A 24,799-nucleotide genomic window follows, 5' to 3' on the forward strand; every position below is an offset into this window, starting at 1 on the left:
ACAGGACTGCAAACATCTTGATCTTGTAGCCTTAAGTTTCACACTCTCAATTTCATTCTGCATACTATTAAACTGTAAGCAAGCCAAATAACCCAAATTGGAATATTACTTCCGGATCACTCACAGAAAAAAAACTTTTGTGCTTAATGCTTTTAAGCTAATTAACAAATAAAATAAAAATGAAAATAAAAACATGCACTTTATAAAACCTTAGCATATTTTTTTTAAAGAGAAGAATACCATATAAAATATATAAAAGCCCGTAAGGCATAACAACGTACCCAACACTCTAGTCAAAGGTGACTCTATAGTCAGGGACACTGATGTTCCACTCACCAGGCTAAGCAAGGAGAAAGTTACTGTCAGCTGCGTGTCGGGTGACAGGATCCGCCACATAAAGGCACGCACTCAGGTCACTCCACAACAAGTACAAATATGACTCTGTCATTGTCCATGCTGGTGTGAATGACCTGAGACGTATCTCCCTGGACTACATGAAAAGCGACATGGAGGAGCTCTCTGATCTTGTAGCCCAGGTAGGTATGACCCCAGCCCTGAGTAGCATCCTGCCATCACCCAGAATGATACCATAGTACAAGGACAAAATGATTGACTTTAACAACTGGCTAAGGTTCTGGTGTCATTCAAAGGGGATCCAGTACATGTCTGCTTGGGATGACATGATCGACAGACCACGATGCTTTGCCAGAGATGGCCTGCACCTTTCGCCCTTGGGATTCCGGATACTGGCCAAGGTTCTTGCCACCCCTATAGTGCCTTTTTAGGCAAGGTTCAAATGACAAATTCACCACTGTAACAGGTACAAGCAAGCAAATTCTGAGGGTAATGCTACTCAATGCTATAAGTCTAAACCTCAAAATGCATTCACTCAAGGCATTCCTTAAAATGGAGAACATTGACATCTGTGCAGTGACAGAGACCTGGTTCAAGGCTACAGAGAGCACCCCTGCATTATCAGGCTATAATTCATACCACACCTTTTGGCCATCTAACCTGGACCGAAACACTAAAGGTGGAGGCGTGTCCATATTCATTAAGGATACCGACACCTCCAGGCTAGTTGCTCAGCATAATGCATCCGAGATTATCCAAGTGCAATTAACTCTGGCAAGACCGCAATCCAAATTGTAACTTGCTACAGATCCACCACCATGCCCCAGGACTCTCACGCCTCATTTCTTGATACACTGGAAAATATTAGGGTACAACCCAACACCCTAATAATGGGTGATTTCAACTACCCCACCATTAACTGGGAAAACTACTCGTGTACCAACTATTTTGCTCAAAATTTTCTGGAATTCATAAATTCCAACGCCTTGGATCAATTTATACACTCCCCCACCAGGGACAGCAATATCCTTGGCCTGGTCATTACCAACATGGGCGACTGGTGTTCCACACCAGAGGTCAATTCCTCGTTGGTCAGATCTGACCACAAGCTAATCAGCCTAGACATCCAAATCCCGCCCCCACCCCCATTAGGGAAACCACCGTAAAAAATTTCTACAAAGCCAACTTCAAGCTTTTTAAGACAGAAGTGGAAACCTTCACTACACCCATGCAGATGGACAATATGACTGCTGAATCCTACATAAATGCACTTTATAAGCACTAACACAAGTGCATGGATCGTGCTATCCCTAACAGAAGCAAGATGCTATCCTCCAAAAAAAGGAAGCCAATCTGGTGGTCCCCTGCCATAAACAAACTCTACAACAAAAGAAAGAAACTGTTGCAAAAAAAAAAAATAAAAAAAAAAATAAAAAAGAGTAAAATCCCACGACTGGAAGAACTCCCTGGTCAGCCTCAGTAAGAAGCTGAGATCCCTCATAAAAACCTCCAAAGCTAGTTATGAAAACAAAATCGCCACCAATTCTAAAGACAACCACAAAGCATTCTATAGCTATGTCAAGAATCTCAATGGCAACACTCAGATCTGCGCTGAGTTACAGCACAATGGCACTAAATATACAGAACCAACTGATACTGTCAACATCCTGGCAGATAGGTTCAGTGCTAACTTTACCCCCCCCTCACCCGCTAAAGGGCCCATCTCCATACCGGAAGAATGCAAAGTTCCTGTAATCATGCTGCACAGGTAAAAATCCCACTCTCCAAAACCAAGAACAAAACATCCATGGGACCTGACAACATCCCAGGCTGTGTTCTACATGAACTACAGAATGAACTGGCACCCCACCTAAGCACCACATTCAATCATAACCTCACCTCAGGCTTTGTGCCCACTGAATGGCGCACAGCGATGGTTATCCCAATCTACAAAAGGAGAGCCAACACGGACTCCGAGAACTACCGCCCCATTAGCCTAACAAGCCTGATCTGCAAGGCCATGGAAAGTATCATCATGGAATTTATAAACAAAGACATTGGTAATCTCCAAACTCTGGACCCCACCCAGTTCGGGTTTGTAAAAGAGAGATCATGTCTCCTAAACCTGACTGACTTCTTTGAAGCAGTCACCAAAGCTGTAGACAAGGGTAAGGTGGTTCACACAGCCTATCTAGATCTTGCCAAGGCTTTTGACACCATCCCCCCACTCTGGAATTGTAGATAAACTCACTAAACTAGGTATAAATCCCTATGTCACAAGATGGGTTGCCAACTGGCTCACTGACAGAACCCACACTGTAAAAGTAGCAGACTCCAAATCCGACTTCAGAACAGTGACAAGTGGAGTACCACAGGGTTCAGTCCAGGGTCCTCTTCTGTTTGGGATCTACTTTTCTGAAGTACAGGCTAACACAGAAGGTCTTTGGCTAACGAAGTTCGCAGATGACTACAAACTAGGAGCCATAACTGAAACTCCTAACGATGTGGACATCCTCCAAAAGGGGCTCACTGAGACAGATGCCTGGTGTTAAAGACATGGCCTCAAGCTCAATGCCAAAAAGTGCACCGTTATCCCCTTTGGTTAAAACTATGTACCCATGAGCTACCACATATGTGGTAGTCTACTTAACACTGAAAGTGTGATAAGAGACCTTGGGACACAGGTGCACAGTAGTCTCTCCTTTGATAATCACATTGCCACAGTAGTCAGGAATTCCTTCTACATGGCACTCCTCATCACAAAAGTTTCTCATCCAGGAAAAAAAGAGGTCATTGTTCCCCTCTACTCATCACACATTAGACCTATTATACAGTACAGCGCCCCTTTTGGTATGTACCTCACAAGACATCTACAACAACTGAAAAGGCCACAGAAATACCTCACAAAGAGGATTATGGGCCTCAAACAGATGCCCTACGCAGACCATCTCAAAAAATTCCATCTTTACTCCGTCGCACATCGCCTACTCGGAGGCGATCCCTGCCTAACATACAAAGCTATGTCAAACCCAGAGCTGTTGGACATGCTTCACTTAAATAAATCTCAATCCCTCCGAGCTACACGCTCTAGGGACCTAAACCTTGTCACCACAATAAAAAGAACATGCTGGAGGGATAGATTCCTGTCCCAGACACTTCCCATACTCTGGAACAAACTACCTAGCTATAGCAAACAAAGCTCCTCATTAGCACTCTTAAAGAAAAATCTTGATGAGTGGATGGCAAATAGGAAATTCACCTCTGTGGCTCTGCTCGACAGGGGCACAGGAAAATAATTTTCTTGGGTGGCGAAAGCCAGGGTACCTTTTTGGCTAGGGCCAATAGCCTAGTACCTACCTATGAACTTGTGGCATTAAAAGTACTGCTGGCAAACCATCCTAACAGTTCTTCCACTAAGTTTTCTGTTCTGTTTGAGTTTTAAGAGTTCTTGGCTAGGGTTAGTTAAAAAAAAAATAACAATTCCTTTGCAAACAGTGACTAACATCAGTTAATTGGTGGGAGGAACTGAGAAACAGTATTGCTCTTCTATTTACAAATATTTCTAGTTACCTGAAGTGTTTGTTTTGTCTGCTTGCTCTGAATATTGCTGATCTCTAGCTGCATTTTATTTTGCATTGAAGCTTTTCATTTAAGGTTTGATCACTTCTATTTTGTATCTTATTCTAGTATTACATTTGGGCGGCCACGGTGGTGCAGTGGTTAGCATTGCTGCCTCACAGCAAGAGGTTCTCCGGTTCGATCCTCGGCTGGGGTGCCTTCTGTGCGGAGTCTGCATGTCCTCCCTGTGGTCGCGTGGGTTTCCTCCGGGTGCTCCGGTTTCCTCCCACATCCCAAAGACATGCTGCAGGTGGATTGGACACTCTAAATTGGCCCTAGGTGTGCGTGTGAGTGTGCCTTCTGTGGAAGGTTGGGCGCCGGGCTGGCAACTCGACACTGTAAAAACTCCACTGCCATTCAATGTGCGGACAGCTGATCCGCTGTGGCGACCCCTAACCGGGATAAAGCCGAAAGAAGAAGAAGATTCTAGTATTACATTTGTTTTACGTTTTCTGTTCTGTTGGAGTTTTAACAGTTCTTGGCTAGGGTCAGTTAAAGTTAGCAAAGAATTCCTTTGCAAACAGTGAATAACATCAGTTAATTGGTGAGGGGAACTGAGAAAGAGTATTGCTCTTTTATTTGGAAATATCTCTAGCTGAACTGTTTGTTTGGTCTGCTTGCTCTGAATATTGTTGGCTGTATTTTATTTTGAATTGAAGGTTTTCGTTTAAGGTTTGATAAATTCTATTTTGCATCTTATTCTAGTATTACATTTGTTTTGTTTTAACTTTTCTGTTCTGTTGGGTTTTAGGAGTTCTTGGCTAGGGTCAGTTAAAAAAGTTAGCAAAGAATTCCTTTGCAAACAGTGAATAACATCAGTTAATTAGTGGGAAGAACTGAGAAAAAGCATTGCTCTTTTAGTTCGAAATATCTCAAGTGTTTGTTTTGCCTGTTTTCTCTGAATACTGCTGATCTCTGGCTGCATTGCTGCATCATTTTTTTCTCTCCCACCTGACCAATTCTTGCTGTGTTCTTAAATTTGGTGGCTTTTGAGGTGCCCACCCCTATTATAAATCTCATTTTGAACACTCTTGCCAGTCCCATCTCATCTTACTGGGTACAGAAAGAACATTTGGGTAGGCCCACCCCCTAGTTTCTCAACATTGAATTATTTTGTTTCCTCCCTTCCCACTTAACCTAAAAAAATGCACTTTATTCAGCTGCTCCTACTGTATTTGCGTTTCTTCCTACTTTATTTTGCTTTGCTGCTTGTTCTTAAAAGTATTTAATTGCATTTATTCTGCTGCGTTTATTATTGCTTCTTAGTAGCCTGAATAAATTGTAACGGTTACTCTAAGCTTTTTGGTTTAAGCACCTGGGCTTCAGGCCAGTTGTTTTATATTAGGAAGGTTTGTGGTCCAAACTCTTCTGGCAGGAGAGGTAGCTTACATCCTTCTAAATTGGGAATTGCTGGTTGAAGGCTTAGTGCGTCTGTTATTCTAAAAGTGTCATAGTTCTAGCTTAAGCACTCGGGCTTCAGGACAGTTATTTTACATTAAGAAGGTTTGTGGTCTACACTCCTGTGGGAGAAGAGGGTAGATTCTGCCCTTCTAAACTGCAAATTGCTGGTTAAAGGCTTGTTGTGGCTGCTTATTTGAACAGTTTTTTTCTGAAATTGGTATACTTTGTTTGCTGTAGTACAGAAAGAGGTTCTCCGGTTCGATCCTCGGCTGGGGTGCCTTCTGTGCGGAGTCTGCATGTCCTCCCTGTGGTCGCGTGGGTTTCCTCCGGGTGCTCCGGTTTCCTCCCACATCCCAAAGACATGCTGCAGGTTGATTGGACACTCTAAATTGGCCCTAGGTGTGCGTGTGAGTGTGCCTTCTGTGGAAGGTTGGGCGCCGGGCTGGCAACTCGACACCGTAAAACTCCACTGCCATTCAATGTGCGGACAAGGTGATCCGCTGTGGCGACCCCTAACCGGGAAAAAGCCGAAAGAAGAAGATGAAGTTTGCTGTAGCACAGACTAGATTCAGAGCTATTGAATCTAGCTCTGTATAACTTGAGCACTAAATCAGGCCATCTTTTGTCGGAGAGGGTTCCCACTGCACCCTAGTGACAGAAGTGTGCAGTTAGAACTCATCTGATTGACGGTTGCTGGAATAGGGCTCATTTTTGAGCTTTTTTATTGGTTAACTGGTTAATTTGTTTAAATCAGCTTGCTCTTTTTTGCTGCTGTTATATTTAAGTGTGTAACCTGTTCTCCTATGTTAAATCGACCTAAACAAAGTTTAAATATCTTTAGTAACGTCAGAGTTTAAATATCTTTAGTAACGTCTGGTTACCGGTTTTGCTGTATCCAGATCCATTTGTGTGATTAAAGTGTTTTTTACTACACCATCTTGCGTTGTTTGGGGCCTGCCTGCACTTAGTGGGAGTAAGTGAACTGGTCGGAATTGGTCTGGCATGGGGTATTTAACCAAGAGCTTCAGGGACAAAGGTTGATTGCTCAATTTCAGTATTTCTATTTTACTTTAGTTCTGTGGTATTTAAATCCTGTGTTTGCACAAGTTTGCACTTATTTGAGCTTCGCGCACCACCGCTGTGCTGTTTTAACCCTTTGCGACGTATCCCAGCTACATTCTTTCCTTACCAGCACTCCTGTGTAGGTGAGGCCCTCCCTTGCAGCTATTGTATTGATTTTACCCAGCCCTACTCAAACCTGTAGGTCCTCTCCTCAGACAGTACTCACACTACTAATCCCTGACCTCGCTTCCAGAGATTCTAACAACCATGGACAGACAATTTTCTATGGTTTCTCCTGCTAGTCTGGTTGATATGGGCATCCTGAGACTGTGTAGCAACTGCTTCATGTACATGGACAATCCTCTACTACTATCACCTAGGAACACAATATGTGAAAGATACAATTACATTAAGAATCTAGAATCCTTGCTGTCTCAATCACAAGGTTGTCTGCACAAACATTACAAATACCACACCTCTAACACCACCCACACCTGTACAACACACTCCTACATATGCGGAGGTTCTCAACAAAAACATACCTTAACAAAAGAGACCTCTGAGGCAAAAACTCACACACATCACAACCCACAGTACCAAACACCACACAAAGAACACATGCCTATGTCTCACAGCCTCTAAGGTCTAGCCACAAACCCAACATACTAGTCATAGGAGAGACTATCGTGAGATACACAGATGTGCCCTTCACCAGGCTAGACAAGGAGAAAGCCACTGCAAGTTGCTTGTCAGGTGCTAGAATCTGGCATATCATGCACGTATTCAAGTCTCTTAACAGGTACTGTTATGACTCCATCAAAGTCTATGTTGGTGTGAATGATTTGAGATATGTGGACTATATGAAGAGAGACATGATTGAGCTCGCTGAATGTGTGTCCCAGGCAAGTATGTCTCTAGCCTTAAGCAGCATCCTACTGTCACCCAGAATGATGCCTCAATACAAAGAGAAAATGATTGGCTTAGTTTCTGGTGTCATTCCAAGGGGATCCAGTACCTGACAGCCTGGAAGGACATGACTGACAGACCACGATGCTTTGCCAGAGATGGCTTTCATATGTCTCCCCTGGGCTTCAGGCTTCTGGCAAAGACTCTTGCATCCCCCACAGTGTCTTTTTTAGGCATGAGGATAAAATTACCAGCGTGACAAATTCTTCCAAACAAAATTTAAAGGTCATGCTGCTAAACGCTAGGTTTCTTTGCATGAAACTGCACTCATTGCAATCTTTCCTCACCCTGGAGGATGCTGACCTTTGTGGAGTAACTGAAACCTGGTTCAAAGCTGCGGAAAGCATCCAGGCCTTACCAGGTTACTCATCCTACCATACTTTCAGACCCCAAACGGAGGGCTACAAAGCTACAGGAGGTGGAGTTTCAATATTTATTAAAGCCATACAAACCTCCAAGCTGGTCAAACAGTACGATGCACAGGAGACACTCCAAGTGCAGTTAACTGTTGACAAAACACCTATTCAAATCATAGCTAGCTACAGACCCCCAGCCATGACTCAGGACGCCCACTCCACCTATCTGAACTTACTTGAAACCATCAAGATTCAACCCTCTATCCTGATCATGGGTGACTAACTACCCAACCATAGAGTGAAAGACCTATTCTAGCCCAAACACACATGCCCAGAGGTTCCTAGACTTCGTCAATGCCAATGCATTGGATCAGCTGGTTGACACCCCCACGAGAGGTGAAAATATCCTGGACCTGGTACTAACCAACATGAGTAGCCACTGTACCAATCCTACAGTGTCATCTTCCTTGGTAAGATCCGACCATAAAGCAATCTCTTTCAAAAACACCATCTCCCCTGACCAGCCCCTTGCCAGCGTCAAACAAAAAAAAAACTTTTCCAAAGCTGACTACAACCTCCTGAGAGCAGGTATAAGCAGCTTCACAGCCACCGTCCCTTCAGTTGGAACTAGTACTAATGTCCAAGCCTACAACAAAAAACTATATGAGCACCTACATAGTTGCATGGACTCAACAATACCTGACAGGACCAAATCATCTTCCTCAAGAATGAGTAAACCTCTCTGGTGGACAGCAGCAATAAATAAACTCTATAATAAAAGGAAAAAAATTGTTGTCCAGGACCAAGAAGCAGCAGGTGCCAAGTTGGAAGCAATCTCTCCTCTGTCTGAAGAAGCAAATAAACCACTGGTGAAATCATATAAGGCTAACTTCAAGTCCAAACTGGTCACATCCACTAAGGACAACGGCAAGGCCTTTTTCACATATGTCTGCAATCTTAAAGGTAACACCCAAATGTGCTCTGAACTGGTGAACAAAAACACCACATACACGAACAGCGTAGATACAGCCAACTTGCTGGCAGACAGGTTCAGTGAAAACTTAACCCCCCGCCCCGTGCCCCCATCAGTAAACTAGGACATCCCCAGCACCAGCCCCCCTCCCCTTATCCCCAGGGAGCAGGTCTTTAATGCTCTCTCAAAGGCAAAATATACAGACTCCATGGGACCTGGTGACATCCCTGGTGGCGTCCTACATGAACTCAGGCATTAGCTCTCAGCATCATTAGGTACCCTATTCAACTAAAGCATGAGCACTGGCTTTATCCAAGCCAAATGGAAGACACCCTCTGTCATCCCTCTACACAAAGGTGGAGCACCCACCGACCCAGTAAATTATAGGCCCATCAGCCTAACTAGCCTGATCTACAAGGCCATGGAACATATTATCATGGAGCTTATAAACAAGGACATTGGCAACCTCCAAACGCTTGACCCCACACAGTTTGGTTTTGTTAAAGGGAGATCATGCCTGTTAAACTTGATCAACTTCTTCGAAACAGTCACCAAAGCCAAGCACAAGGGTAAGACGGTGCAAACTGCCTACCTTGACCTAGCCAAAGCCTTCGACACTTTTCCCCACTCAGGCACAATAGATAAACTCTCCCAGCTAGGCATCAACACGTATGTTACCAGATGGGTAGCTAACTGACTCACTGATAGAACCCACTCAGTCAAAATAGGGGAATCCACCTCTAGTAATTGACCCATAACGAGTGGCGTACCCCAAGGATCGGTCTACTGCTTGGGATATACTTTTCTGGTCTGTGGTTGACCAAGTTTGCAGATGACTGCAAGCTGGGCGTGGTCTTAAATTCCCATAGTGATGTGAACATCCTCCAAGGGGGCCTTACCCAAACTAATGACTGGTACCAGAAGCACGGCCTCAAACTGAATGCCAGGAAATGCATCATTACCACCTTTGGGAAAATGGCACCCCCACTAATTATCACATTAATAACAACGTACTAAGCATACAATCAGTCATAAGGGACTTGGGCACCCAGGTTGATAGCAATCTGACTTTTGACCACCACAATGTCTCCGTTGTATGGAAGGCTTTCTACATGGCCCACCTCATAAGTAAAGGTATTTCATCCAGGAATAAGGAGGTCATAACATCCCTGTACTCCTCCCTTATCAGACCCATTATCAAGTACAATGCCCCCTTCTGCAGGTACCTTGCCAAGCACATGCAGCAGCTGAAGAGACCACAGAGGTTCTTGATCAGGAAAATCCAGGGTCTGAAATACTTATCACATACAGATAGGCTAAAAGCCCGGTCCCTCTACTCAGTCTCACACAGACTGCTCAGAAGTAACCTGTGCCTGGCATACAAGTCCATCTCAGACCCAGCCTTGATGGAGTTGCTGCATATCGGTAAGTCAAACTCCACTCACACAGCCCACACTCAAGGCCTCAACCTGGTCTGCGACAATAACAGAACTTGTTGGCAGGACAGATTTGTGCCCCAAAAAATTCCCCATCTGTGGAATAGACTCCCTCTCCATGTCAAGCAGAGCACCTCACTAGCCCTCTTTAACAAGAACCTAGATGACTGGATGGGATTCCAGGGGTGTATTTTCTGTTTCCCATCCAGCCATCCAGGTTCTTGTTAAAAAGGACTAGTGAGGTGCTCTGCTTGACATGGAGAGGGAGTCTATTCCACAGATGGGGGAGTCAAGCAGAGCACCTCACTAGCCCTCTTTAACAAGAACCTGGATGACTGGATAGGAAACAGAAAATACACCCCTGGAATCCCACCTGTGCCCCTGCTGGACAGGGGAAACAGGTGCTGACTTTTTGGGAACATGGGCAAAATTCTTGGCTAGGCTTATAAGGGCCTCCAGGCCAATAGCCTAGTATCATCCTATGAACCTATAAGAAAACACCACCAATGTTGCCACTCTATGCTTAACATCTACAATTACCACATCAGTGGTCAAACTGACCATCATTTGATAACATTACACTACGAGGATAAAACCTGACTTACCACAAAATCCCTCTGTCTTTCCAGACTACTCTAAGACAAATATAATCCAACTAACTGATGACCTGATGACATTAAAGTGCCCTTGTCACCTTGATGACTCCATCTCACATGCTGCCACATTTGTGTATTATAGCCCTCAAACCATACTGAGGCATCTCTACCCATGAGAGTAAATACAATACTAAATTCAGGAATAAACTCCTATTGTGTAACCTCAGCATAAAGAAACCAAGAAGAAACACCTGGCCTAGAAAAGCATACTTAAAAAACCATCACCTACAGATGAACTCAAAGATGAACAAAGAATTAAGAAACAAAATCAAAACCTCCAAAAAAATAAAAAACAGAGAATTACTACCTCTGTTTATAAGGACAACCACAAAGCCTTCTTCAGCTATGTAAAAATTTTATAGGACATGCCCAGCAATGCTCAAAGCTAATTCAGAAAAATAACACCCTCTCATCCCCTGAGAATATAGCTATATTATTAGGAGAAAAATTCAGCTCTAATTTCACTCCCTTATCTCCCCCCAACATTCCCCCATCTAATTAGTACACTGAGACCAGCCCCTTTGATCACTTTTGAGCAAGTTCTGAATGCTCTCTCAAAGGCCAAAGGCCAAAAACACTTGCTCCATGAGTTCTGATAATGTGCCAGGCTGCCTTCTTGTCAGCACCAGACACTGTCTGGTAGACCACTGGCCACTAAATCTATTCAACCTGAGACTCTCATTGGATTCATGCCAGAGGTATGGAGAAATGTAGCAGCCATCCTGCTCCATGAGAGGGGATCCATTACTGATCTTGGAAACTACAAACCTATAAACCTTAGCCTTATCTGCAAAGCAAAAGAACTCATCATTATGGAACTTGCTAATAAGGACATGGATCCATGGCTTGCAGACTGCCCTAACTAGTTTGGGTTTGTAACAGGCAAATCCTAAGCCTTTGATACCTTTCCACATTATGACATTATCAACAAGCTAATCAAACTAAATGTAAACACCTGTGTTACCCACTGGATAACAAACTGGTTAACCAAAAGAACCCAATCTATTAGTGCGGAAGGCACATTTTCTCTGAACTGAGTAATTACCAGTTGTGTCCCCTGGGGATAAATCCTAGTACCACTTCTCTTTGGTGTTTACTTTTATGACATCATTGCTAACATCAAAAGCCCATGTCTGATCTAGTCTGCAGATGACTGCAAACTTGCAGCAGTCATGAACTCCCCCATCTGACTTCTAAATTGTTCAACAGGGACTTACACACAGCAGTAAGTGGTGCTCAGACCACAGCCTAAAAATAAATTCCAAGAAATGCAGCACTGTATCTTTAAACAAAACTGAGCAAGATGGATATATATCATAGAGAATCCCTCTTTTATGGACTAGGCTTCCTTTGAATGTAAATTAAAGTTAGCTCCATGACCCTCTTGAAGTATGCCTGAATGAATGAATGGGCAACTGAAAATACACTACAGAGAATCCCTCTTTACAGACTAGACTTCCTCTGAAAGTAAATCATAGTTAGTTCCCTGACCTTCTTTAAGCACAGCCTGAATGAATGAATGAATATGCAATTGTAAATAAACCCCAGAATGCTCTCACAAGCCCTCCATAAAAGGGTCAAAATTAGATAATTAGTCATGTCAATGAATGCATACGACTTGGGGTATTATGGCTAAGCTACAACTTGTCTTCTGGATTGTGAAGATATGTGAAGGCCGCCAGCCTAGCTAGATAGAATTTTGTAGATAATTCTGTCATTTGTAAATATTAATATAAGCCACAGGCTTGTTCTCTTAAATGTGAAAAGACTGTACTGGATGTTGAACAGCAAAAATATAACAGTGCATTCTGCTGTAAGAAAGCTGATAGGTCAAGCATTTTATGACTGTTTTGATCTCAAGGCTTGGAGCCATGGTGACTGAACCAGCAGATTATTTCTATTGTTTTGAGACTAGTATTAAATGCTAGATTTTACATATATAATGTCTTTAATTGCTGTAGTGTCCTGACCAGGTGCAAGCTTACTAAGAAATGCTAATGTAGAGTTTCTGTTGGCCTGGGAAACCAGAGAAATAAGAATGATGTAATCTAAAATGAGTCAGCAGGATGTATAACTTAAAGGACTTTCTCTTAGACAGAGGGAGAGCATTTTGCATTTGTCTTCAGAACTGACCACTCACCAGCACTTGCTTTGCTCTGTCTGTATGTAAGTAGGATCTTAGACTTCAGTGTTTCTCTTAAGAAATAGAAAATAGTAAGTTTAGACTAGTTGTTTCCTATACTGATGTCAGAAATATTCTACTATATTATTTTAAGCATTTTCCTGTGATCTCTGAACTCTTGACTAGCACTGTGTAGTAAAAAGTATTGTCTTGTGTTTTTTATTATTTATTATTACATATTTCTAAACCCTTCAACTGTGGCTGGTTTGTGTAGAGATAATTTAATCTCTATTGCATGCATATAGTGATACTGTCCAAGCCACTCCAAATAAGCCTTGCTGCTCAGTCACACTTACTATTTGGATAATAATATTGCACAGTAATAATTGGACACTCTTTGGTAAGGGCCTTTTTAGTAGCTGATAAGTAAGGGTCCTGGTGGCAGTGATTACTGCTTCATAGCCTGGACAGAAGGGGCACAGCTAGTGAACCTGTTCCAGCCTTCCCCAGGAGTGTCTGTGTAGTTGTATATAAATTATATCTCAAAGTGTGTGTGTGTGTGTGTGTGTGTGTGTGTGTGTGTGTGTGTGTGTGTGTGTGTGGGAGCTACTTGTGCAGGGACACAAAGCACTGGTTGGACAGAGACTGTGCTAGGAGGACTTGGCTTGGGACCCTGGCTAAGGACCTCACTCTATAGCTGTGCCAGTGGGGAGTCTTATTGGGGATCTGGAGAGAAAGGGACAAACCGGCCCCAGACTGACTGCGATCTCTGTGTGCTCTTAAGGGAAATTGTGCTTTACTGTGTATGTACTTGTTATTCTTCCCAATGTGGACGTCCCTCACTGGTGTTAGTGGTGAGGATTGAGGCTCCTTGATTACTGGGCCAGTGCACATTACATATTAATTGTTTGGCAGTGGTGGGATATCCACACCACATATCAAATGGCTGGCAATTGCATTGTAGTGGTGTGGATAGTGAATTCCTGTAGCTTGTGTACAGTGATCACTGAAGGTGTTTTTGTACTCTAAATCAGCCATGCATTAAGAGTTCAGATCACAATTGTTTTATTTCTTTTCTTAGCTTAGTTAGGGAGATCAGCAGAGGCGTATGGCAAGCTGTCAAGGGGCTGAGATGTGCCAGGCTATGGGACTGGTGCACGGAAACCTGACTGAGGCAGAGATGACTGCAGCTTTGGTCACAGCTGCATCAGAAAACAGCAATCAGGAGGCTGATCAGACTGGCCGTGGAGATGTACAACACTCAGAGAGTGGATAGCGCAACCTTTCTGCAGAGGACTTAAAAATCCATCTGGAGCTAAAGAGACTTGAGCTGGAGGCCAGGCATTTGGAAACAGAAGCAGCAGAGAAACTAAGACTTCTACTGGCTGAGGAGAATGAGAAACTGCTATGCTTGGAAGCTGAGGAGAAGGAAAGGCAGAGGCAGCAAAAGAAAAAGAGATGCAGACTATTCGCCAGAGTCATGGAGGTAATGGGGAAAGGAGTAACCGGACCCCAGAAGCACAAAAGGTCAGTAAATTTCTTCCGCAGTTTACCGAGGGGGGTAATTTTGACAGTTTCATTCATATGTTTGAGAGGGTATGTAGATGTAAACAGTATGATGTTGACCAAAGGCTCTGGATACAGTTCCTGACCCCCTTACTCCATGGTAAAGCTGTAACTATTTTGTCCAAACTGTCTGATGTTGACTGTTTTAATTATACTGCTATTAAGAACTGTTTGTTGATTTTTTTTAAGCTAACACCTGAAACTTATAGGAAAATGTTTTGTGAGCATAGATGCAAGGCAGATGAAAGTGTGTGTGAATATATTGCTGAACTGAGCACTTATTTCATAGGTGGGTGAGTGGATGTCAAGTCACCATTTCTGAAGGGCTGGCAGACCTTTTGGTGAGGGAACAAGACCTTAGCACTTTGCCAGAGGACATGAGGATCTGGTTAGCTGATAGACAATGTGCTACTTCAGAAGAGTTGAGGAAGAAGGGAGACCTATATCTAGCAAGCAGGGCATCCCTGCCCAGGAAAGGGACCCCCACTACTGCTCATGAGTCTAAAGAAACTCATGGTGGGCAGCCCACACTGCCCCAACAGAATCTGCCAGTAGCAGGGGAAGCCACTAGTCCAGGTACATGTCCAGGACCTAGGGTTAAATGTTTTGAATGCAACCAGTGGGGCCATGTGGCATACAGACGTCCAAATAACAAGGTGGAAAACAAAAGGTGAGAGAGCCAGTAAGTGGGAAAGACAAAATGCCAATAGTAGGCTGTCTCGAGAAAACAAGGGTACTGAACTACCATCCTGCAGATGTCCTGATAGGGAAGGATTTGGATAAGGCAGTACCATGTGTTAATGCAGTTACACGCAGTCAGGCTTCGAGACAAGCATGTGGATCTGGTAGCCTAGGGAGACACAGACAAACCACATACTTGTAGCCAGGACTGGTGAGGTGGTTACTTCAGGGAGGGGAGCTACTCTGTACAAGTGAGACTGAAGGTGAGCCACAGCTGCTTGTGGGTACTGATGTTCCCTTGGACAGAGTGACTGCAAAAGTAGAGGTGAGTAGTAATACCCAGACTGACAGTGAAGCACCGCTGTCAGAGGATGCCAGACCTCCTCTTGAAGGGGAGCTGGGAAGGGTTACAAAGAGAGAGCTGAGACAGGCTCAGCTCTCAGACCCTACAATGCAAGGCCTGATGCAGGTAGCTAGTGAGGTACCTGATTCTCAAGGGAAGGGGGGAATCTGTATACTGGGACAAAGAGTTACTGTATAGAGAGTGGACCCCTGAGGGAGGGCTAGAAAGTGAGAGGATACAGCAGCTGATAGTACCAACAGCCTACCATCTGGTTCTTACAGCCATAGCCCATGATATTCCCTTAGCAGGTCATATGGGCATAAAAACATACAAAAATACATATTTTGCAGAACTTTTATTGGCCTGGAATTTCCAGAGATGTAACAGGGCACTGCATGACCTGTGGGCAGTGCCAAAAGGTAGGCAAGGCAGGCAGGACCTGTGGGCAGTGCCAAAAATTAGGCAAGGCAGGAGACAAGGTGAGAGCTCCTTTGATGCTTTTGCCTGTGATTGAGGAGTCATTTCAGACAGTAGCTATGGATATTGTGAGGCCTCTGAGTACCCCAAGTTCCACAGGGAAAACATATATCCTAGTGGTAGTAGATTATGCTACAAGATACCCTGTGGCAGTGGCTTTGTCCTCCATTGAAGCAGAAAAGGTGGCAAATGCTTTGTTACAAATTTTCAGCAGGGTAGGTTTCCCAAAAGAAATACTGACTGACAGAGGTGACAATTTCATGTCGGACCTGCTGGCTTGTCTGTGGAAGTACTGTGGGGTGAAGCACCTGAATACCATCCCCTACCATCTGCAGACTAATGGTCTTGTTGAGGGGTTAAACTCTACAATCAAGTCCATGCTACAGGCATTTGCAGACAAGTTTAAGAGGGAGTAGGACAAATACTTGCCCCATCTGTTGTTTGCTTACAGAGAGGTTCCTAAAGAATCCACAGGTTTTTCACCCTTTGAGTTGCTGTATGGGCACAGGGTGAGGGGACCTCTAGATTTAATTTGTGATGAGTGGGAAGGTGAGTGTGAATCTCACCAGGAGTCTGTTGTGGCATATGTCCTAAACCTCAGGAGAAGGCTCAGGGAACTCATGGGCTTGGCAGAGGAGAATCAGGCAGAAGCCCAAAAAAACAAAAAGGTATGGTGTGACAGGAATGCTCAAGCTAGAGAGTATGCTGTAGGGCAGCAGGTAATGGTTCTCATTCCTGTCAGACATAACAAGCCTCAAGCAGCTTGGGAGGGGCCCTAAAAGGTGATAAGAAAGGTAAGTGAAGTTAACTACATGGTGGAACTGCTAGGCAGGAGCACAAATTGTACCATGTTAACATGATGAAACCTTACCATGATAGGGAGGCCCTTGTGCTTAGTATCTGCAGTGGATTTCAGGAGGAGTCTGAGGGAAAACTGGTGACTGGTCTCCTCAGTGAGGCTCGGACTGACACCTCAGTGGAAGGGGTAGCAGTGTCCCAGCAGCTATCTCCTACCCAGGTTCAAGAAATCCGAGCAGTGCTACAGGAGTTTGGGGATGTGTTCACTGAGAAACCAGGGTGCACCCACCTGGTGCAGCACCAGGTGGATACAGGACCCCAAAGGCCTATTAGGCAGGCCCCTTATAAAGTAACTGAGTGAGTCAAACAGACTCTGAGAGAAGAGATACAAGAGATGTTGGAAATAGGGTTAAATTCAAGAGTCCAACAGTCCCTGGGCCTCCCCAGTGGTGCTGGTGCCAAAGAAGGATGGCAGCACCAGGTTCTGTGTGGACTACAGGGAATTAAATAGTCACACAGAGTCAGATGCTTACCCCATGCCTAGGACAGACGAGGCCCTAGAGCAGCTGGGTGGGGCTAAGTATCATACAACCACTGATCTTATCAAGGGTTACTGGCAGGTGCCCTTGACTCCCAGTGCTAGAGAGAAGTCATTCTTTGTGACGCCTGTGGGTTTGTATGAGTTCACAAACATGCCCTTTGGGATGAGAAATGTCCCAATGACTTTCCAGAGGCTGGTAGATCATATCCTAGCAGGAGGGTTTGCCCTTGCTTACCTAGATGATATTGCCATCTACAGCCATTCCTGGCAAGAGCACCTTCAACATGCCAGGGAGGTGCTAGGCAGACTACAGAGAGCAGGGTTGACCATTATGTCCAGCAAATGTCAGGTGGGTATGGCAGAGGTTTCCTACCTGGGACATAGAGTTGGGAGTGGTAAGATCAGGCCAGAACCTGCCAAAGAGGAAGCCATTCAGGCATGGCCTGCACCTGTTACCAAAAAGCAGGTGAGGGCATTCTTAGGGACAGCAGGGTACTACAGAAAGTTTGTCTCCAGTTACACTACCACAGCTGCTCCCCTTACAGACCTGACAAGGAAGAACAGGCCAGATAAGGTAGTGTGGACCACAGCATGTAAGCAAGCATTCCAGAAGCTTAGAGAAGCTTTGGAAGGACCCCCTGTGTTAGCCAGTCCAGATTACAGCAAATATTTTGTTGTGCAGGTGAATGCTTCAAACCATTGGGTGGGAGCTGTACTTATCCAGATTTCTTCAGAGGGAGAAGAGCACACAGTGGTTTATCTCAATTGCAGGCTCCAACCCAGGGAGAAATGCTATGCAGCTGTAGAAAAGGAATCTCTAGCCATAGTGTGGGCACTGCAGACACTTCAGCCTTATCCATATGGAAAAAAAAAATACTGTAGTGACAGATCAAAATCCCCTAACATGGTTAAACAGCACCAGCCAGCAAAATGCCAAGTTGCTACAATGGAACATAGGGTTGCAAGCATATATGTCAGTGCAGTACTGCAGTGGGAGTAGCAATGCCAATGCAGATGGGCTCTCAAGACAGGGAATGGGATAAGGTATACTCAGATAACCCTAACCCTCTCAAGCAACGTTTCTCAAGGGTCACTTGAAAAACTAGCTCTCGGGGGGGGGGGGGTATGTGAAGGCTTCCAGCCTAGCTATATAGAAATTTGTAGACAATTCTGTCACTTGCAAATATTAATATAAGCCACATGCTTGTTCTCTTAAATGTGAAAAGACTGTATTGGATGTTGAACTGCAAAAATGTAACAGTGCACTCTGCTGTAAGAAAGCTGATAAGTCAAGCATTTAAAGGCTGTTTTGATCTCAGGGCTCGGAGCCATGATATCTGAACCAGCAGATTCTTTCTATTGTTTTGAGACTAGAGTTAATTGCTAGAGTTTACATATATAACGTCTTTAATTGCTGTAGTTTCTTGACCACATGCAAGCTTATTAAGAAATGTTAATGAAGAGTTTCTGTTAACCTGGGAAACCAGAGAATTGTTAAGAATGATGTAATCTAAAATGAGTCAGCAGGATGTATCATCAATTTAAAGGACTTTCTCAGAGAGAGGGAGAGCATTTTCCACTTGTCTTCAGAACTGACCACTCACCAGCACTTGCTTTGTTCTGCCTGCATGTAAGTAGGATCTTAGACTTTAGTGTTTCTCTAAAGAAATAGATAGAAAATAGTATGTTTAGACTAGCTGTTTTCTATACTGATGTCAGAACTATTCTACTGTATTATTTTAAGCATTTTCCTGTGATCTCTGAACTCTTGACTAGCACTGTGTATTAAGAAGTATTGTCTTGTGTTTTTTATTTATTATTATTAAATATTTTTAAACCTTTCAACTGTGGCTGTTTTGTGTAGAGATAATTTAAGCTCTAGAGTACATTGCACATATATAGTGATACTGTCCAAGCCACTCCAAATAAGTCTTGCTGCTCAGTCACACTTACCATTTGGATAATAATATTGCACAGTAATAACTGGACACCCTTTAGTAAGGGTGTTTATAGTAGCTGATAAGTAAGGGTCCTGGTGGCAGTGATTACTGCCTTATAGCCTGGACAGAAGGGGCACAGCTAGTGAACCTGTTCCAGTCTTCCCCAGGAGTGTCTGTGTGGTTGTATATAAATCATATCTCAAAGTGTGTGCATGTGTCAGCTACTTGGGCAGGGACAAGAAGCACTGGTTGGACAGAGAGAGTGCTAGAAGGACTTCGGCTTGGGACCCTGGCTAAGGACCCCACTCTACAGCTGTGTCAGTGGGTAGTCTTATTGGGGATCTGGAGAAAAAGGGAGAAACCAACCCCAGACTGACTGTGATCTCTGTGTGCTCTTAAGGGAAATTGTATTTTACTGTGTCTGTACTTGTTATCTTTCCCATTGTGGACGCCCCTCACTGGTGTTAGTGGTGAGTATTGAGACTCCTTGATTTCTGGGCCAGTGCACGGGCATCACATGGATCAACAGACTTAGCATTGATTTATGAATGGAAGATTATGTGGAACACACATTCAAACATGTCTATAGGAAGCTAGTGGCAGCATTTTAATGCAGCCATCATATCCAGAAAATATAAATCATCTCCAAAAACTGCCTACCTCAATCCATATTTGTACAGAAGACTGATAAGCTACAACGTTCCACACTTCTTCCAAGAAAGTTGTCAAGAGAAAGACTGTCAGAAGCTGTCCTAAGGGGGGGTGGAAAATAGTCAAGGGCTTAACCTTAGAAATACAGCATACAGGGTTTGAGTCTGACCTCTAGTTATTAACTAGACTTTTAATAATCTGTAAACTGGTAGCCTAGTATTTAACCTATAAGTCCTTTTTGGTTACACATTAGATGGCAGCTATCTTGGCAGGCTATAAATACGCCCATATTCTGAGAATGCAGTTCTGGTATTACAGCAATGAAGGCACTGACTCATACAGTTGAACTAACTCTTCAAAGTAAACCAATCAAGTTTATCAACAACTCAAAATTCTACTTATGGCACCTGGGGTCATTTACCAATGAAGTACTGTGTTCCATTTTTTTCTCCATACAATAGAATGTAAACTATCGATTTGTTTCCCTCTAACTACACACTTCAGTATATATGCAACACTAAACAATGGATGTCTCTCTGGGGAAAAAAAGCCTCATCAATCAATGGAAATATAAGTAATATAGTAAAACCACGTCAAAGACAGTTTTCCAGAGGCAAAACAGACTTCAGAACTGCAACTGCTAAGCAAAACCTAGCAGTTACTAAACACCAAGTAGCTGTATTACCAACAAAAGTGGCAGATTGACATTCTTCTAAAGAAATGCAACCTCAGCTGTTTATTCTTTGCAAGCAGCAGAGCATAGGGTTGCATGACTTTTTGCATAAGCTGTTCAATTTTAACTGATGTTATCTTAGTGTGCACAGTTACTGCTTTTCACAAAATGTATGTATTGTTTAACCTGTAGGTTCTGCAAAATTTCCTTTTGCAAGTTAATTACTGTATTTGGGTCATCTGATTTGACAATTCAAAAAATGGAACAGCAATTCAAGCATCAGGGTGGCAAAAGGGAAGTGTATATTTTTATTTTATTCCTTTTCTTACTTTCTTTCATAGTATTTCCCTTACAGCTATGAGTCCTAATTAAATTGCAAATTTGGAAAAGTTGCAAAATAAACTGTAGTGGGAGCAGCAATAGCCTGAAATGTCGATCAGGTCATCAGGAAAATGCCCATGTCACTCTAAAATGCAATCAAGGTTAAACATCAAACATCAGCCTTTGACAATCAGATGTTGTTGATCTTTTTTCACCACATTTCAACAGCTGAAAAGAAAGAAGGCTAACTTTCCCAAGAAAGCACACAACACAATACTTCCACTTCCTAGTGATCACTCCAACCACAGTGTGTGTATAGCATAAATCATTATTTGAAACCATTAGTCCTTAAAAATCGCAAAGATCAAACACAGTACAAGCAATTACATGAACGGAAACTTGAAAATTGCTACTTAAAAAATCTAACTGCAATGCTTAATAGCAAAGACCACTTACTTTATAGATCTTCGGGACTTGGACAAAAAGTGAATGAAAGTAAAAGTACTAATGTCAATCAATACATGTCAGTGTTACCTTTGTATCCACATCTGCCAGTGAATCTTTTCTAAACTTGTCAAACAATCCCTGGCTCTTCAAATGGTTCACTATCATGGCGACCAAAGTAGGGTCTCCGGGTGGTAATCCAGCCATTGCTGTCTCTTAGAATGCAACAAATGTACAGAAGAAGGTTCAAAAACTACAGTTCGCATTAGAAGCACCAACAGCCAACCAGCGACCATAACATCCTACAGTGTTTGGTTACAGTACTACAATGTGAGCCCTAACCGGAAACGGAACACGGGGGACCGAATTAGGAACGGGCAAAAACAAGAAGTTTAGAGTAAAGAAATGCTCCTGAATCCTTAATGTTACATAGAAGTGTAGCCCTCCCCCTACCGGTGATATGATTCTGCTGCGTGCAAAGCGATCTTAGTCACTGTCAAAAAAAAAAAAAAAAAAAAAAAAACAGAGACATAGGTATTAATTGGGCTTACACATAACGCTATGATTTTTGCTCCCAAATGTGCTGACATAAAGTCGGAGATCCATTTAAGTATGTGCTTAATTAACTACACGAAGTAAGCCTAAACAAATGCATGTTATACGATGTCCTGAGCGGACCTCGTGCTATATTTTTTTAGACTTTGCAGTGGTTTAGATAAATGCAGAGAAATAGGCATTTGGATTTGTATTTACAGTTTTTAGAAGCCACATTCTATGATATACGTTTATAAGGTTAGCCTTTTCTGGGGGCGAGAGGAGGGGACATTTTTGTGAATACACAATGGAAAGTAAACGTTTCTGGAATCCGTGTAAGGTTAGCCCACGCTATTCCTTCCAAAGAACAGTCTTGTTTTGAATATTAAAAAAATGTTACATTGAAATTGAACGCAGGACCGTGCGTAAGTAGTGGTCAAGAATGCAGATGCTGGTATAGAAATAGCTTAAGGAATGTGTTATAAAAGTTTTTATTCACTGAAAGGATAAGTAAAACAGCACAGGAGTTTTCTTTAGTGTGCATTTTCTGAGTATTTGTCTGCCATGATTGACTGATAGTAAGCATACCTCTCAACTGTACAAGTTTTCGTAGAATGTCCAGATTTTTACCTCATACTTTTGGTGTGTTCCTCCTAAAATCTGTCCCTTTCTGACAAATAGCTGAGGACTGAAGTCATTAAATAATGACAAGCATTTGAGTTTAAGACTCCACAGCCTTCGGAAAAGTCATGCTAATGCAAAACTTATTATTCTGTCAACTTTCTAAGTTTATAAGAGCAATATTTAAAATCTGTCCCTATTTGCCCTCCCCCCATCTCCATCATTTTAGGTTTTGTCAAGATTTTTTGCACTAAACGGTTGAGAGGTATGATTACCATACATTTGAAAATCAGTAATAGAGCGAGCTTCCATTGCGTAATAGTGTGATTCTGAGCATTAACCAGAGTTCCCAGGTTAGTGCTCTACCCCAGTAAACAAATACAAATGTAAAAACATTTTATGTTAAGTTGTCTATCTCGCCTTCATTCTTGCTGGATGGGTTCGGTGCCGACCTCGGCTCCGACTCGGCCACTCTAAAGCTCGAGAGTTGGTTCCACCGGCTCGAGGCTCCCCTTATATCCCACAATGCTAGGCGAGAGTTACCTCAGATCTCGTTTGCCGCTACAGCTATCGAGGTTGGTTTTCTACCGGTTCTTGGTAAGTGACTTTTTCTTGTGTAATTTAGTCTATCAAAACCCCTTTAATTTTAATATTTTTACTTATTTCCCTTAGTTTAGAGAAATTTTTATCCCCTTCTAAAAAATTCCCGTTTTTTCCCTCAAGAACTTTAGGTTCTTCCCTTGGGCCTACAGGCCTTTTCTCTTCCCTAGTGGAGTGTGTGTATTATTTATTTAAAAATCCTAGTTAGTGGTTTTTATTATAATTTAAACTTGACAGGGTGTAATTAGTGTGTTTGTGTGTGTGTTTGTTTACACCTGTTAAAAAATGTCTAAGGAAGCAAAGGTCTCCGGATTCAAGAAGTGTGATGCGTGCTGTCAGAAAATGTCTCTGACAGACGCTCACACTTCTTGTGTCTACTGTCTGGGGCCTTTGCACCTGCAGGACTCCTGTGCTGTGTGCCATGGCTTCAGCCCCAGGGTCCTGCAGGAAAGAAAAAATAAATTGATATTAAGAGGCTTACTCAAGCCAGAGGATTCCCTTTCTGTTTCTACAGGAAGCCCTCTAAGGCATCTAGGTCTTCGGCTCCGACAACTGAGCCGAGACCTAAGGTTTCTCAACCTCTGCCTTCATCGGCTCCGGCTGGAGCCGATAAGTCTCAGTCCACAGTTTCTGTGGCTCCCTCGGCTCGGCGGAGCCGAGGTAGTAAGTTCCGTGTCGGCTCCGACCAGACCTTCGGAGCCGACAACTAGGAAGAGGTCCAGGTCACCATCTCTTGGCTCTGTTCATTCGGCTCCAGGATCTCCCCTGCTGTCTGAACGGAGCCAAAGATCTCACTCCTCTAGGTCATCGAGGCTGTCGGATCATGACCTTCAGAGGGTAGTGAGTCGACTTCTTAAGTCCGAGGCACTGGCCCAGATGCTTCAGAGCCCGACTCATCAGTCGATGCCTGCCCGGTCCATCAACATATTCCTCCTTGACTCTCTTGAGCTCGGGCGGGTCGCGTCGGAACCGAGACTGTGATAGCGTCGGAGCCGATACAATTGTCTTCGGCTCCGTCGTCGGCTCCGTTTTCTTCCTTGGAAGAATCTCGGCGCCGGACTTCCCTCGTCGGCTCCGAGGGGGTGAGTGGCATCGGACCCTTGTCCGACCCCCCTCCCTCTCGGTGCTTGGCGCTGGTGAGTTCGGCTCCGACATTGGCCTCGGAGCCATCACTGTCGGTGCCGAGGGGTTCTTAGCTGGGCGGGGACCTCTGGCTCTGCCTGACAGGGGTGCATTCGAGGTCATGCGGAGTGTGTTAGAGCCTGGCTCTACTCCACAGTCGGCTCCGTCCGCCCCTCCCTCTACAGTGCCTCAGGTTAAGTCGACTCACTCCCTCATCCCGGACCGCAGAGAGCCAGCTCCTCAGGAACCCCTGTGGGATTTCATCCTCTTCCGAGGCCTCTCCTGATTTGGCAGAAGAGCCCCCACGGAAGAGGAAGTGTAAGAGGAAACACATTGACTCACCTGAGTCCATCACGTCAGACACAGATTTGGATGATTCTGAGGGTTCCCCCTGTTCCCCTTCTGAAGATGTCTCATTTGCAGACATTCTGGAGATCCTGAAACAGAGGGGAAATTGGCCAGCCCTCAACCCTTCGGAGGACGAATCTGAGGCGTTTGGCTCTCGTCCTTCCACCTCCTGGGTGTCCCCCCCCTTTGACCCCC

The 24,799-nt window shown here is 43.8% G+C and overlaps 1 protein-coding gene across 1 annotated transcript in view; it reads right to left on the minus strand.

The window, feature by feature from the left end:
• BOD1L1 (biorientation of chromosomes in cell division 1 like 1) overlaps positions 1–21,708 on the minus strand; it is a 2,284,811-nt gene extending 2,263,103 nt beyond the window's left edge. Inside the window, exon 1 of the mRNA XM_044062584.1 lies at positions 21,470–21,708. Within this exon, the coding sequence (XP_043918519.1) occupies positions 21,470–21,586 (117 nt within the window). The 5' untranslated portion in view covers positions 21,587–21,708. The remainder of the gene's footprint in view (positions 1–21,469) is intronic.
• Positions 21,709–24,799: the final 3,091 nt, after the last annotated feature.

This window comes from Protopterus annectens, chromosome 2.part1 (assembly GCF_019279795.1).
Source record: "Protopterus annectens isolate FY-2018-M chromosome 2.part1, PAN1.0, whole genome shotgun sequence".
In the NCBI taxonomy this organism is placed as follows: Eukaryota; Metazoa; Chordata; order Ceratodontiformes; family Protopteridae; genus Protopterus; species Protopterus annectens.